The sequence below is a fragment of the Podarcis bocagei genome (genome assembly GCF_964188305.1).
Source record: "Podarcis bocagei genome assembly, chromosome: 9".
NCBI classification, from domain to species: Eukaryota; Metazoa; Chordata; class Lepidosauria; order Squamata; family Lacertidae; genus Podarcis; species Podarcis bocagei.
Window position 1 is genome coordinate 77,236,768 of NC_138134.1, and position 16,360 is coordinate 77,253,127.

At 47.1% G+C, this 16,360-nt stretch overlaps 1 protein-coding gene and 1 long non-coding RNA gene across 3 annotated transcripts; both read left to right on the top strand.

Annotated features, from left to right (window-relative positions):
- The first annotated feature begins 1,998 nt into the window (after nt 1-1,998).
- On the top strand, nt 1,999-5,628 carry LOC308594376. 2 transcript variants are annotated; one of them, XR_014011401.1, is made up of 3 exons: nt 1,999-2,263; nt 2,374-2,465; nt 5,182-5,628. It is a non-coding gene; the product is annotated as an uncharacterized lncRNA (long non-coding RNA). The 2 variants fall into 2 exon arrangements; XR_014011402.1 differs by lacking the exon at nt 2,374-2,465.
- Nucleotides 5,629-6,759: 1,131 nt separating this feature from the next.
- Nucleotides 6,760-15,496, top strand: LOC308594362 (uncharacterized protein). Its single transcript, XM_081207489.1, has 2 exons — nt 6,760-6,913; nt 15,093-15,496. Exon 2 carries the CDS (start codon nt 15,103-15,105, stop codon nt 15,463-15,465), a length of 363 nt encoding a protein of 120 aa, XP_081063615.1. The 5' UTR covers nt 6,760-6,913; nt 15,093-15,102; the 3' UTR covers nt 15,466-15,496.
- Nucleotides 15,497-16,360: the final 864 nt, after the last annotated feature.

Here is a 16,360-nt window from a genome sequence, read left to right on the forward strand (position 1 = left end):
GTAAGATAAAGGGAAAGGGACCCCTGACCATTAGGTCTAGTCATGACCGACTTTGGGGTTCCAGTGCTCATCTCGCTTTACTGGCTGAGGGAGCCGGCGTACAGCTTCCGGGTCATGTGGCCAGCATGACTAAGCCGCTTCTGGCAAACCAGAGCAGCGCACGGAAACGCCGTTTACCTTCCCGCCGGAGTGGTACCTATTTATCTACTTGCACTTTGACGTGCTTTCGAACTGCTAGGTTGGCAGGAGCAGGGACCGAGCAACGGGAGCTCACCCCGTTGCGGGGATTTGAACCACCAACCTTCTGATTGGAAGTCCTAGGCTCTGTGGTTTAATCCACAGCTCCACCCGCGTCCCAGTACCTGACCCCTAATGTGGTGCCTATGAGCAACACAGTGCCCTCAGGCACCTGCAAGGCCTGCTTCTAATTTTTAAAAATGGTGTTCTTTGGTTTGTTTTATTGACTGAGGGCAGGCCTTCTTCTCAGCCGGAACTCAGTTCTGGCACCTCTCAGGCGGGCGCCATTGCCATTATAAGAGAACAAGAGAGGTGTTGCTGGTGAGTTCTGGCGCCTCTTTTTCTAGAACTATAACACTAGTCACCTTTTTGGGGGTGGGGATATTGCCTGCTCTTTGTTTGCTTGTGGGTTCTTTTGGGTTGCATTTGTAGGTAGCCATCAATAGCCCTCTCCTCCATGAAGAAGCATTGAATTGTCCACTGTGAGGAACTTTGTTAGCTCAAAAATGGAAAGTACCAGAGTTACCAGCAATAGAGGAGTGGCAGACGAAGATGGTTGATTATGCGGAACTAGCAAAACTGACCTGTAGAATCCGAAATCAGGAGGAAGCAAAATTCCAAAAAGACCGGAGTAAATTTATGGAGTACATAAATAATAACTGTAGAAATTTGAAGACTCTGGCAGGACTGAAATAAACCTTACGATGTAGATAGGACTGGATACAATAAGAAACGGTGGGAAAGTAACTGACATAAGAAAACCTGTTGAAGGGAGGGAAGGAAGTCAATCCTCAGCAGAGTGTGGGGAAAGAATGTGGGTTAACGATTGTTGAATTTTACTGTATTTTGTTTGTTTGTATTAAATGAAACACAAATAAAAAGCATTTTTTTTAAAAAAAATGTCCATTGTGAGAACAGGATGCTGGACTAGATGGGCCATTGGCCTGATCCTGCAGGCTCTTTTCGTGTTCTCAAGACCGAATGTCCTCCTTCTGCTGTGTATGTGCCACTAAGGTCTGTTCCTATTGCACCTGCTCCTAGCAGCACAGAAGCATCAAGGGAAGATCAAGGGAAGTAATAGTGCCACTGTATTCTGCTCTGGTCAGACCTCACCTGGAGTACTGTGTCCAGTTCTGGGCACCACAGTTCAAGAAGGACACTGACAAACTGGAACGTGTCCAGAGGAGGGCAACCAAAATGGTCAAAGGCCTGGAAACGATGCCTTATGAGGAACGGCTAAGGGAGCTGGGCATGTTTAGCCTGGAGAAGAGGAGGTTAAGGGGTGATATGATAGCCATGTTCAAATATATAAAAGGATGTCACATAGAGGAGGGAGAAAGGTTGTTTTCTGCTGCTCCAGAGAAGCGGACACGGAGCAATGGATCCAAACTACAAGAAAGAAGATTCCACCTAAACATTAGGAAGAACTTCCTGACAGTAAGAGCTGTTCGACAGTTGCTGCCAAGGAGTGTGGTGGAGTCTCCTACTTTGGAGGTCTTTAAGCAGAGGCTTGACAACCATATGTCAGGAGTGCTCTGATGGTGTTTCCTGCTTGGCAGGGAGTTGGACTCGATGGCCCTTGTGGTCTCTTCCAACTCTATGATTCTATGATTCTATAAGCATTTGCGCTCATGTTCTGAGCTTCCCAGAGGCACCTGCAGGAGCCAGGCTCTCTGCTTAGAGTGACTCTTAGCTTCCAATTGGTGGCCTGTTTGATGACCTCACAGGTGGGTGGCGGCTTTGTCCTCTGCTTCACAATGGGAGCTCCCGGGGCAGGTGCGGACCAGGGTCTCCCGCCAAGCAATGGTGCCTTGACCAAGATGCTGCAGCCGCTGGACTCCTGGAGCTCTCTCCGGGCCACAGGTTAGCTGCAGACTGCAGGCTAAGAGGTTTGGAGCCTGGAGGTCAGAGGACAGCCTTCTGGGTGGGAATCTGGCACCGGGAAAGTCAGCAGAGCTGCCAGGTAGCACACTGCGGCTTCCGCCCAAGGATGTGGATTGTTGCATGCCTACCTAATCTCTGAAAGGTGAGCAACTTCCAGGGTTCCAGCAGTTACTCAGGGTTCTGCTTCCTTGGAATGAAGGTCAGCGGAGACAGTGGTAGATTTAGGATACATGGTTTTATTTTCACGTACAGACAACCTGGGCGTAAGATGGAGAGGCTCTAACATGGGACTGAAACTGCCTTGGTCGCGCTGGTCGATGATCTCCGGCGGGCTAGGGACAAAGGTGAGAGCTGTTTCCTAGTTCTGCTGGATCTCTCAACGGTGTTTGATACCACTGACCATAACATCCTTCTGGACTTTCTAGAGGGGCTGGGAGCTGGAGGCACTGTCATACAGTGGTTCCGCTCCTTCCTCCTGGGCCGTGTTCAGAAAGTGGTGGTGGGGGATGAGTGTTCAGACCCCTGGGCCCTCACTTATGGGGTGCCTCAGGGTTCCGTCCTCTCCCCCATGATTTTTAATATCTACATGCAGCCGCTGGGAGAGATCATCAGGGGCTTTGGGCTGGGTGTCCATCAATATGAGGATGATACCCAGCTCTACCTCTCTTTCAAATCAGAACCAGTGAAGCTGGTGAAGGTCTTGTGTGAGTGTCTGGAGGTGGTTGGAGGATGGATGGTGGCTAACAGATTGAGGTTGAATCCTGACAAGACAGAAGTACTGTTTTTGGGGAACAGGAGGTAGGCAGGTGTGGAGAACTCTCTGGTCCTGAATGGGGCAACTGTGCCCCTGAAGGACCAGGTGCGCAGCCTGGGAGCCAGTTTGGACTCACAGCTTTCCATGGAGGTGCAGGTCAATTCTGTATCCAGGGCAGCTGTCTGCCAGCTCCATCTGGTACGCAGGCTGAGATCCTATATGCCTCGCCAGAGTGGTGCATGCTTTGGTTATCTCCCGCTTGGACTACTGCAATGCGCTCTGTGTGGGGCTACCTTTGAAGGTGACTCAGAAACTACAACTAATCCAGAATGCGGCAGCTAGACTGGTGACTGGGAGTGGCCGCCGAGACCACATAACACCGGTCTTGAAAGACCTACATTGGCTCCCAGTACGTTTCCGAGCACATCTGGTGGGAGAGCCTTCTCGGTGGTGGCACCCGCCCTCTCACCAGATGTCAAAGAGAACAACAACTACCAGGCTTTTAGATGACATCTGAAGGCAGCCCTGTTTAGGGAAGTTTTTAATGTCTGGTGCTGTATTGCTTTTTAATATTCAGTTGGAAGCCGCCCAGAGTGGCTGGGGAAACCCAACCAGATGGGCAGGGTATAAATTATTATTATTATTATTATTATTATTATTATTATTATTATTAAACACAGATCTTGCTTCTCCATTAGTCACAGCTGTGGATCCAGCACAGAGCAAGGAGGTCTCTGTGTATCCAGCTTCCAACCAGCTCAGCTGTCACACACCACACCTGGCTATTCTTCTCCTACCTGGCAGCAGCTAGGTGAGGGTGTGTGTGTGAAGGAAAAGCCCACCCTTGTGGAAGAAATACTTATGCAACTTGGCTGCGAATGAGCTCTGGGAGGAATGGGAGATGAAATGGGATTTCCACCTGCAATCATGTCGACTAACATGCCAATGTGAGGAGGGGTGATTTTCAGCAGGACTGGTGGGTGAGAGAGGAGAGAATCTTATGCATTTCTTTCTACTACAACTTTGATGAAAACCACCCCATCCCAAGACGTAGTCCTATTGAAAACCATCTCTTTGCCTCCCTATGCTATGCCTGCCATTCATTCTTTTGAAAATCTTGTGCAATTGCAAGTTGGACCTCCAAGTCCAAACTAGGGGTGCAACAAAACTGGAAGGGTGAGGGGGTTCCTTCAAAAACAGAATGGCTGAACAAATTGGTAGAATTTGCTGAATTGGCTCAAATGACAAACAGGCTGAGAGGTAATGTTAACCAAAAATTTATTCAAAAATGGGACATGTTCAAGAACTACTTAAAAAAACAACAACCATATTTTTCACTCCATAGGACGCACTTTTCCCCCTCCAAAAATTAAGGGGAAATGTGTGTGCGTCCTAGGGAGCGAATGCAGGCTCCTTGGCCAAAAGATCATATATAATTATAGTGGTACTTCTGGATGCGAATGGGATCCGTTCCGGAGCCCTGTTCGCATCCTGATGCAAATGTAACAATGCGACTGCACGTCTGCATGTGTGTGGGTCATGTTTAGCCGCATGATGTCATTTTGAGCGTCTGTGCATGTGCGAGCGGCGAAACCCAGAAGTAACATGTCCGTTACTTCCGGGTCGCCATGGAGCGCAACCCAAAAATATTCTTCCCAAAGCTACTTCAACCCGAGGTATGACTGTATGTTATCTTATCAAGTAAATTAAATAAAAAATTAAAAGCAACCCCCCCCAAAAAAAACTAACTATGGGTGCACACTTTGATTGACTAAATCAGTCAGCCTGAGGCTTTCAGCCTGAGAAGAGCTATGCTGGCAGGGGGCTTATGAGAGTTGTAGTTTAAAACATGGCTGTGCTAGCCAGGACTCATGGAAGTTGTAGTCTAAAACATTCCTGTGTTGCAGGAGTTGGACTAGATGGCCCTTGGGCCAATTGTATTCTGTGGTTCTATATGGCTGTGCTGGCCAGGTCTCATGGGAGTTGTAGTCCAGCACATGGCTGTGCCGGTGTGGGGCTGATGGGTGCTGTAGTCCAAAGCATGGCCAGCTGGCAGGGGTTGATGGGAGTTGTAGTCCAAAACAATCCAGAGCAGCGGTTCTCAACCCGTGGGTCCCCAGATGTTGTTGGTCTACAACTCCCATCATCCCTGAGCTCTGGTCTTGCTAGCTAGGGGTGATGGGAGTTGTAGTCCAACAACATCTGGGGACCCACAGGTTGAGAACCGCTGATCCAGAGGATACCAGGCTAGGGAAAGCTGCCTCCGTCCAGTTCACCCATGGTTCCTCTTCCCCATTCATTTCCAGGGAATGCACGCCCCCCCAGCCCTGTGGACCATGGTGCTGCCTAGCAGAGGAAGAGCCTAGCGGAAGATCCCAGCCATGTGCGTGGCCACCTTTGTGATAGTGCTCTCAACCACTTACTACTTCTTGATGACCGACCGGTTCCATTCTGAGCTAATCGCCTCTACCCAGTTCCTCGGCCCCTTGGCTGCCCCGCTCCTTGATGTGCTGCGCATCACCTCCGACCTAGGGCGCCACATCGTCTACTTATTCATCTCTGGGGCCCTTGCCTTGCTGCTCTCTACGATCTCCTCGTGGGTGCAGGAAAAGGTGCTGGAGGAGACCAAGAACGTGGGCTTTTCCTTAGGGTTGTGAAATCAGCAGGGCTTGGAAACAGCCCTGTTGCAAAACAAGACAATGTGGGAGCTTTCTATTTGCCCCTAAACACTGCAATAAACATGCCTCCCCCTGCATGGTGTTCTTCTAGCGTTAAGTCTTGGGTTTTAACTCCTACATCTCCACTGTGGGTGGGTGGAAGATATTTAGCAGAGACAAAAGCTGGGGCTGCTAAAACGCCAAACAGCTCAGGGTGAAAAGGGATTTTGCCAGGAAAACCTGCTCTATAATGTTGAATTGGAACTAATCAATCACTTGGGTTTCCCATGGATTGTCGTTTGTTCCGATTTAGCAGTAAAGAGCAGGTCTTCATGCTCTGGGGCAAAAAAGAAAGAAGAAGAAGTGCTTGGACAGGGAGCTTTAAAGCACAGAGCCCAAGACTCCTTCATTTCAGGGTCCTGGATTTGAGACCTATGTTGGGCAAAAAATTTCTGCATTGCAGGGGGTTGGTATAGATGACCCTCATGGTCCCTCCCAAATCTACAATTCTATGATCTGTGCCTAGAAACACAGCAAAAAGCACGTCTGAATGAGCCCTGAAGACAGCTTTCTCTGGTCCTTTGTTGGTTTAGCGTTGCACCCCTCTTTGCCCAACAAATCTGAGTTGGTCTTTTTTTTAAAAAAAAATCCCATTACTAAAATTAGTCATGACGATTCAGGAGCAGATTAGTATTGGGTTTTTGGGGGTGGCTCCCCGCCCCCCCAAACCCTTCCCACTCAGAATCTTGGCTGAGTTTTCTGGCCAGAGCTGAATGAGATCCTAACCACTGCCACCACCCCATGGACCACAAGAGAGACATACCCATGAAGACAGTTCCCAGTTCCCATCTGGACCGCTAGGCTAGCCACATTAGGGTCTAGTTGGCTGTATGATGGAAGACCTCTGTGGGAGATTCTATTCCAGTAGTCACCCCATGATGACTTTCTGAAGGTTGACCTCTACTGCTTTTTCCATTGTACTTTTCTGGAGGAGGGTCGAAGGGCATTAGGTTCAATATTTGGCATCTTCAGGTGGGGCTGGAGACGTCCCCCATCTGAAACTCTGGGAAGCTCAGAACCTGGTCAACGGAGGAAAAATCTGAAGGAGAGAGCGGGGTCCAGCTTCCCTAACAGGAAGTCTTCTCCAGGGTGGCCACCAGACCCCAGCCAAAAGTTGAGGGCTTGCAGGGCTGCCATTACCCAGCCAGCTGGGTTTGTGACATCAGCAGTCAAGAAACAGAGTGCCCTCCCCAGGGCAGCCACTCCCATTAGGCCGGGATGTGGTGTGGGAGACATCTCTGCCCAATGAACGGGTCAATAATTCAGACACGAGGACGGGCCTGGGGGTAACATCTAATGCTGAGCTCAGTCTAGAAGGGAGGTAAGTTGGGGCTTTCCTGCCCTGGGAGCCTGAAGACCATACCGTGAATCCCATTGCTCATTTTTAGCCCTGGTATTATGAAGGGGCAAGGCTCATTCATCCCAGCATCCTGTTCTCACCAGATGCCCCAATGGGAAGCCTGCAAGCAACACACGAGTGAAAGAGCAACCTCCATTAGTGTCCAACAACTGGTATTTAGTGCTCAATCAGAGCAAATGTCAGTTTGAATTTTCTCTGGATTGCCATTTGCTCTGATTGAGCTTTAAAGAGCAGACTTTCATGGAGAATGCTACAGAGCAAAAAAAAAAAAAAGGGCACTTGCACACAGGGCTTTAAAGCATAGACTATGCCTGTAAAGGGGGCATGGGTGGCACTGTGGTCTAAACCACAGAGCCTAGGACTTGCCGATCGGAAGGTCGGCTGTTCGAATCCCCGTGACGGGGTGAGCTCCCGTTGCTCAGTCCCTGCTCCTGCCAACCTAGCAGTTCGAAAGCACTTCAAAATGCAAGTAGATAAAGAGGTACCACTCCAGCAGGAAGGTAAACGGTGTTTCCGTGCGCTGCTCTGGTTTGCCAGAAGTGGCTTAGTCATGCTGGCCACATGACCCGGAAGCTGTACACCGGCTCCCTCGGCCAATAAAACGAGATGAGCGCCACAACCCCAGAGCCGGTCACGACTGGGCCTAATGGTCAGGGGTCCCTTTACCTTTACTTTATGCCTGTAAAGAGCAGTGTGGATAAACCCTAACTTGGGATCCCGGTGTCTAAAATTAGTCGTTCTTGCTGTTATTAACAAGTCAGGGCAAATCCACATGGGGAGTCCTGCTGATTCCCTGTAAAGCATGCATGTACATGTGTGTGTCTGGATGTGTCGTAAAGTGCGTTATGGGTGCATAGGAGGAAGGTGCCAAACTCTCACACGTTTCTCCATCTTTCAAACACCTCCTTTCTCTTTGAGTAGTCATGAAGTCTCAGTGGGAGAACATAAGAGTCCAGCTGTTTGATCAGGCCAACAGCATCTTCTCACGATGGCCAACCGGATGCCTCTTCTGGGAAATTTGCAAGCAGGATTTGAGCCTAAGAGCCTTCTCCCCTCCTGTAGTTTCCGGCAACTGGTGCTCAGAAGTACTGCTGCCTCGGGCAGTGAGCTCTAGTGTCATGAAGGAGGGAGGAAAACCTTTCTCAGTCTGCTTCCTCCGTGCCACGCAGAATTTTATAAACTTCTATCACATTGCCTCTTAAATCCCCCTTTCTCGATTCTAAAAAGTCCCAAACGTTGCAACCTTTCTTCATCAGGGAGTCTCTCCATCCCCTTGATCATTTTTGTCACTCTTTTCTGAACCTTCTCCAACTCTGCAATGTCCTTTCTGAGGTGAGACAGCCAGAACTTGTGCACAGTACTGCAAATGTGGTCATGCTGTAGATTTGCACAATGGCATTATGTGTGATGGCCTGGGACTCAGACTCAGACTCAGAAACAGAAGAGTCTCAGATCCTTTGCCTCAGGCGTCATCTGAACCAAGTCTGGGGCCTGATTCTGAAGAGCCCCAGTCTGCACAGGTTCTCCTGCAACAAACACCAGCTGGGCCAAGTCAGGGGCCTGAGCCTGCCCTGGCTCCAGATGCGGGGATGACCTCGTTGCCTCCAGCTGGGCCATCACTTACAGCTGCTCCACTACCAGTTGGGTCAGGAGAGGCTGAGGCGGCCTCTAGGTCTAGTAACCCACTGACGTCTCCCGAGCTGCTGAGACTAAGGTCTGAGAGAAGGAGAGACCTGAGTACTTGCAGGAGGAGTGCTCACCTTCAGGTGAGACAGGGAGGTGAGTCGCCGGGGGATCAGGACCGGCCGTTACCCCGACAAAGATAAAAGGCTGTCGGACCTTGCCCCAGGTTGCAGGAGCAACATTGCTGTTTGCTAGAACCTGTCTGTGACTCTGTGCCTGACCCAGCCTGGTTTCCTGCCTTGACCCTGTTGGACTGACTCTTCGCGGAACCCTTGGATTCGGGACCGGACTTGGACCGCATTGCTCGGGTTTACCCCCAGGCCCAGCACATTATGATCCTGGCAGTTTTTGTTTTCAGTGCTTTTCCTAAGGATCCGTAGCATGGAATTTGCCTTTTTCACAGACTAAAAAGTCTGAAATGCTGCAACCTTTCTTCATATGGGTGCTACTTCCCTTATGTCTACCTGTCTACCTAGTTTAGCATCCTGTTCCATTGATAGTCAACCAGCTGCCTCTAGGAAGTCCACCAGTAGGATGTGTGCCAAATCAATCAGTATGAGCTGTTCAGCAATGGAATGGACTCCCTTGGGAGGTTGTAGACTCTCCCTCGTTGGAGGTTTTTAAGAAGAATTTGGTTGGCCATCTGCCACGTACAATCTAGCTGAGATCCTTGCATTGCAGGGGGTTGGACTAGATGACCCTCAGGGTCCCTTCCAACTCTTCTACAATTCTTTTTTTCCATTTTTGTATATAAATTTTTATTAGTTTTCAACAAATCATTTTCAACAATAATTGAACATATTTTAACATCTTATACAATTTTTTGACTTCCATCAATCTCATCTGAAAATTTTCCAGTCTAATCACTAAATATACATTTCTCACTTCCACTATTACATTTAACTCATAACTGATATCACTATTCTTTCTCTAATTTGCAATACTTCATACGTTTCTCCTTACAAAGCTTCTTGTAGTCCTACTAGTGTAATTTGTTGGTTACAGTTGCTCTTCAAATAGTTCGTATATTTCTTCCAATCTTCTGTGAAACTCTGGTCCCGCAGGTTTCGAATCCTTCCTGTCATTTTAGCTAATTCTGTGTAGTCCATTAATTTCGTCTGCCATTCTTCTTTCATCGGAATTTCAATACTCTTGCCGCTGTTGTTGCATACAAAAACAATTTAACATCTTGCCTATTAATATCCTCACCTATAATACCAAGTAAAAAAGCTTCTGGTTTTTTAAAAAATGTATACTTCAACATTTTTTTCATCTCATTATATATCATTTCCCAGAAGTTTTTTTCACTTTCTTACATTCCCACCACATATGGTAAAATGTTCCTTCCTTTTCTTTACATTTCCAACACTTACTACAGTGGTGCCCCGCAAGACGAATGCCTCGCAAGACAGAAAACTCGCTAGACGAAAGAGTTTTCCGTTTTGGAGGTGCTTCGCAAAACGAATCTCCTATGGGCTTGCTTCGCAAGATGAAAATGTCTTGCGAGTTCCTGCGGGTTTTCCCCCTCCCCCCCTTTTCTAAGCCGCTAAGCCGCTTATCAGCTGATCCGATAAGCTGATAAGCCGCTAAAAGCCGCTAAAAGCCGCTAATAGCGCTAATAGCGCTAATCCGCTAATCCGTCAATGGGCTTGCTTCGCAAGACGAAAAAACCGCTAGACGAAGAGAATCACAGAACAGATTCTTTTCGTCTTGCGAGGCACCACTGTATTTGTCTTATACATTCCAGCTAATTTCACAGGTGTACTATACCATCTATACATCATTTTCATCATGTTCTCTTTCAAGGCATTACAAGCTATAATCTTCTCCCACCTGCGGTCCCCAGCACCTGGTGTTCAGAGACCGATTTCCTTCAAAATTAGGGACGGCATCTAGCCATCATTACTAGGAGCCCTTGGCAGCCATAGAAAATATGACTGCTTTTGGGTGGGTTGGGTAAGGCTAGGTCCTAGAACCATGGCTGGATCTAAACACATAAAAAAAACACCGTTTCAGGAAAACGCATTGTAAACTTCATTATGGGAAATCAAGTTGGCGGAAGATGGGACTCCATGGCGCCATCTGGTGTCACAGTATTATGACATATTTAAAATGTTATTTCTTTACTTATGTAGCTGAGTCCCATGAGCTGGAAAAGATCCGGTGCTTTAACTCACTTTAATTGGGTAAACCTAAATTTCCCCTGCATCCTTGAACCCCTCCTACAGAACAGCGCCAGTCCAGAGACACCCTTATTCCCAGGTAATATAATATCCTGGCAGTAGTTTAAAACAGTGCCAATACCGCGTATATTAAATCCAGCAGTTATCAAAACACGACTTTAAAATAGCAGCAGTTTTAAGGGCAGAGCATTAAAACATTAATTAAAAGCAGCTTGGAGCAGAGAAGTCTTCAGGGCCCGTTTAAAAAACTGACAAGAGAAAGCACCAGATTCACTGCTTAGGAGTGCTAGAAGATGTCAACTAAATGAGACTGTTTCCTGCCACCCTAATATCCAAGAGATGAGAGACTCCATGGGTTCCAGGCCTTTACTCAGGGTTCTGTTTCCTTGGAATGACGAAGACTGTGGTGTCTTTAGAATGTATGGCTTTATTCACACATATCCACACGGACAGTCTCTATGGGAGCTTTCTTCACGCACCAGGCTGGTTGGCAGACCAATTCTGCATTACAACGGTGTCTGCGAAGGTGGCATGAAGGCTGGCAGTGTTAACCATGCCATGAGGGAATCCCTTGCAGACAACCGCAGTCCCTGCGGTGACCAGTCAGGTGACCAGAGGTGGAATGACCTCTGGGAGGAGCACAGAGAGAAGAAACAGCATAGTACATCTGCAGCAGCACAACCGGACGCCTCCATCTGCCCCAGCTGCAACAAAACATGTCTCTCCCAGAATCTTTTCATATGCAATAGCTGCCACAAGGTTATTGATTGCAAAAAAATGGAAATCAGAAGAAGTACGAACATTGAAAGATAGGCAACATAATTTTTTTGAAATGATTGAATTAGCAAAAATGACGGCAACAATTAGAATGCAATCTAATCAAAATCTCAAACAGGAATGGAAATGTGTAGAAGAATACATGACCAAAAGATGCAACAACAAGAATTTATTGACATGTATAGACTGATTTCACAAAGTTAAGTTAAGCTAAGCAGATATATAAGAATGAATGTTTAATTATTAAGATACAAAAATGCAATCTCAATAATAAAGTTACAAAATAATAACAAGGAAGTCACACACAGGTGGAGGGAAGACACAGGGCAAGAAATAAGAAATGGATAAATGTTGGTACATAATGAAATGTGAAAATGTGAATTTACGAATATAATGTATATGTATCACTATGTAAAGATTTCATATATGTATTGCAACATTAATAATAAAACAACAACAACAACAACAACAACAAATGTCTCTCCCATATCAGTTTCTACAGCCACAGCAGGGGCTGTAACTCTCCAATGGTTTGGCTTTACCCCCAGAGGTACACTCCATTGTCTCCCGAGACAGATAGGTGCCAAGAACTATGCCTAGATGGAAGATCAGCACTCATACCACACTGGTCAAAGTTCTCTTACCTAGCAGATAGGAGAGTCAGAAGGATGGCAATTCGAATCCATGCAATGGGGTGAGCTCCCATTGCTTTGTCCCAGCTTCTGCCAACCTAGCAGTTTGAAAGCACACCAGTGAAAGTAGATAAAAAGGTACTGCTGCGGTGGAAAGGTAAATGGCGTTTCCATGCGCTCTGGTTTCCGTCACGGTGTTCCATTGTGCCAGAGGTGGTTTAGTCATGCTGGCCACATGACCCGGGAAGCTGTCTGTGGACAAATGCGGGCTCCCTTGACCTGAAAAATGAGATGAGCGCCGCACCCCATAGTCACCTTTGACTGGACCTAACCATCCAGGGGTCATTTACCTTATACCAGGGGTCAGCAAACTTTTTCAGCAGGGGGCCGGTTCACTGTCCCACAGACCTGGTGGGGGGCCGGGCTATATTTTGAAAAAAATAATAATGAATGAATTCCTATGCCCCACAAATGACCCAGAGATGCATTTTAAATAAAAGGACACATTCTACTCATGTAGAAACATGCTGATTCCCGGACTGTCCATGGGCCGGATTTAGAAGGCGATTGGGCTGGATCCGGCCCCCGGGCCTTAGTATGCCTACGCATGCCTTATACCATTTACCCAGTGGTCCCCCCCTCCACTAAAAAAACGTTTAGGGGGTACACTCTCATTTTGACTCAAGAAAACCACCATTTTATAGCTCAAATCGGGGAGAATAAATACAGTAAATGGACAAAAGTACAAAGGTTCACAAAATGTTTAGGGGTATGTGTACCCCTGAATTCCCCCAAAAGAAAGCACTGACCTTACCTTGCAGCTAGGTGATGGAGTGGAAGAAAGAGCCACCAATCAGCCTTGGAGGGGGGCATCATCACTTAGCTGCAGCCCTTGCAAACTGACTCATTATTTTGGGATGCCGATGAGGACACTTAAGTGGCCAGCTAAGTTCACTGACGAGGGCAGTAACCTCCATCAGATTCCAACCCTCTCAGGGCACAAGACCCCAAGAACTGGGAGGGACTCGGGATGTCCTCCAGGCTGACCCCCCAAAAAACCCCCTCAACCATGCAGATTTTTAAATTCTAAGTAAAGCAAGGAAACTATGGCCCTTCCTGTTTTGTTGGACCACATTTCCCATCATCCTTGACCACTGGCCATGTGACCTGAGGCTCATGGGAGCTGAAGTCTTTCCAACAAGATCTGGAGAGACACGGATTTAAACGATCTCCCTCCTTCGAAATTGCCAAGGGCGGGGGGACAGAGACGAAAAGGGCTTTTAGTCCCCAAAGCACTAGAATAATCTTCCATAAGAAATAGAAATGCAATAAAATTGATTAAACTTGTTAAAAGAAGGTGCCAAAACAAGCAATTAGGACCATTCAGGAACAGAATTGAAAACAGAACTGCCAATATCATAATGCCGTTATACAAATCTCTGGTGCGGTTGCATTTGGGTTTCTGGTTGCCTCGCCTCAAAACTGATATCGTAGAGATGGGAAAAGGTTCAGAAAAGGGCAACTGATCAAGGGGGTGGAGCAACTCTGCTCTATGAGGAAAGGTTGTAGCTTTGGGAACTTTTTCGTTTATAGAAAAGGTGAGTCAGAAGAGACATGATACAAATTTATAAAATTATACACGGATAGCGAAAAGGGTTTCTCCCTCTCTCGTAACAACAGGATTTGCAGACACCCCCAAAGAAGTTGAAGAACTACCGACGAAAGAAGAATGGAGGATGAAGTTGATGGACTATGCAGAATTAGATAAATTAACAGGAAGGATTCGAAACCTGCAGGATCAGAGAGTCTTAGAGGACTTAAATATATGAACTATTTGAAAAGTAATTGCGACAAACTGATTACGCTAGTAGGACCGCAAGAAGTTTTGTAAGGTGGTTAATCTGAAATATTACAAGAAAGACTATGAAAAGAATTATTAGTTAAGGACAATTAAATGCAATATAGAAATTAAGAAATGCAGAATAAGTGATAAAGAACGGAAAATCATCAGAGGTGTTGACGGAAGTCTATAACATTGTACATGATGAGAAGATATGTTGTATGACTGTTGGAACTGATATGTTAAAAAATCAATAAAAATGTATATATATATAAAAGAAGTTGAATGCTGGAAGATTCGGGACAGATAAAAGAAAGGACTTATTCATGCAGCACAAAGTTAAACTATGGAACTCCTTGCCAATGGAGGCAGTGATGGCCACCAAGTTGGGTGGTTTCAAAAGAGGATTTGACAAATTGGTGGCTATCAATTGGCTACTAGCCAGGGTGGCTATGCTCTGTCTCCACAATGGGAGGCAGAAATGCTGAACTGTATACAAACCTTTCATTTCCATAGATGGGGCACCACAACCAGAAAGACACTCTTTCCAGTCTCTACCTGCCCTGGCTCAGAAGGCAGATGTTGTCCCTTCAGAGAGCCCTGGGGAGAAGAGATTCCCAGTTGCCTGCCTCCTCTCTTGGTATCTTTGAAACAGCTCAGTGAAAACGTAAAAAACAGGGTTTTGTGTTGGCTATTTTTCTGAGTCACGCAGAGAGATGCAGCGGCTTCACCCTCGAAGCCTTAGCGATGAAGTAGATTCCACACACAAGACTCTTTGCTTGCAGGGTGCCAACTATTAACGAGCAGTTTTGTTTATGCATGTCAAGTCCAATGCAATGCATTTCTCTCCCTTGAGCCCAAGAGAGGGTTTTCTTGCTTCCCAAACTCCTTCATAGCAACACATAAGTTACAAGATTTTGCAGCTGTTGCAGAGGTTTTCCTCTCCCCCCATGTACAATTTATTATTTACAGAATGCATCTTCTAACCGATACAGTACAAATACTTATATTTTGTGCCTCCCCAGGGGGATCGCCATGGCTCGCCAGAATCCCTCGCAACATCAGCCGTCGGAGCTGTCGCCGGTTGAGCCGACTCCCGGCTGCAAAGCGGTGGCGCTGCCCACTGCGTGCAGCGGGTTCCTGGGGTCCTTCCTCAACGGCGTCAAGATGGTCCTGAGCATCATCTTGTTCCTGGGCCTCTGCGCCTTCACGGCCTACGTTGCCTTGCTCTGCACCGCCCTGCTGTTTGCGGCCGTCCAGGTCCTCTTCAGCACCCTCATCCCGTCGGCTCTCCTCATCCTGCAGTTCCTGCTCTCCGCCATGCTGCTCCTCTTCTGCCTGCAGTGGATGAGCGAGATCTTGTCACAGCAGTTCCATGTCCATGACCCGGTTTTGTGAGATCTTCGGGAAATACAAGCACCAAGGAGGACTGGGCTTGGCTTGGCTGTTTTTCTTCTTCCTGAGGCAGAGTGGGGTGAGGGGTGCAAGTCTGGAGTGTGTGCGTGTGTGTGTGTGTGTGACCCTCCAGTCCAGAGGTAGCCAACATTTTCTCTGTTAAGGGCCTTATTCCCTCAGTGGCAGGGTGGGTAAGAGCAACAAGTCAACAAGAACTCTTCCTCCCACCCTTCCTCCTTCCTTCCTTCCTTCCTTCCTTCCTTCCTTCCTTCCTTCCTTCCTTCCTTCCTTCCTTCCTCTCTCTCTCTCTCTCTGTCTGTCTCTCTCTCCTTTCTTCCTTTCTCCTTCCTTCCTTCCTTCCTTCCTTCCTTCCTTCCTTCCTTCCTTCCTTCCTTCCTTCCTTCCTTCCCCATCTCTCTCCCCCAATGCTTCTATCTCTTTCTGCCACCCAGGGGTGCCAACTTGGATAAAACATTGGGGTGGGGGCAGGTGAACCCCACATTGCACAATCAATCACATGATGCAGCACATGAGACCATTTGAATGGCAATGGCCATCAATTGGGGGGCCTGTCCCCCTCAAATATTTTATGGGGGGCAAAGTGGTGTCTCCTCCCCTCCCTGTAGTGTATTTGGGACCCCAGAACTCCCCCAAAGAGGGGGAAGCTGGAAAGTGAAATTAACAAGGTCATCCACTTCAAAACTGCAGAGATGAGCTCTCTGGTTTCCCTGGGGTGACCCTCTTAAGCATTCTTTAAAAATCATTTTTAATAGTTTTCCGATAAAACCATCAAATTAACAAATCCATCAAATCATAATCCAATTAAAAATAATAAAATAAAATAAAAAACCAGCCAAATTACAATCCAAATTATTTATTATTAATCATGATAGTAGAT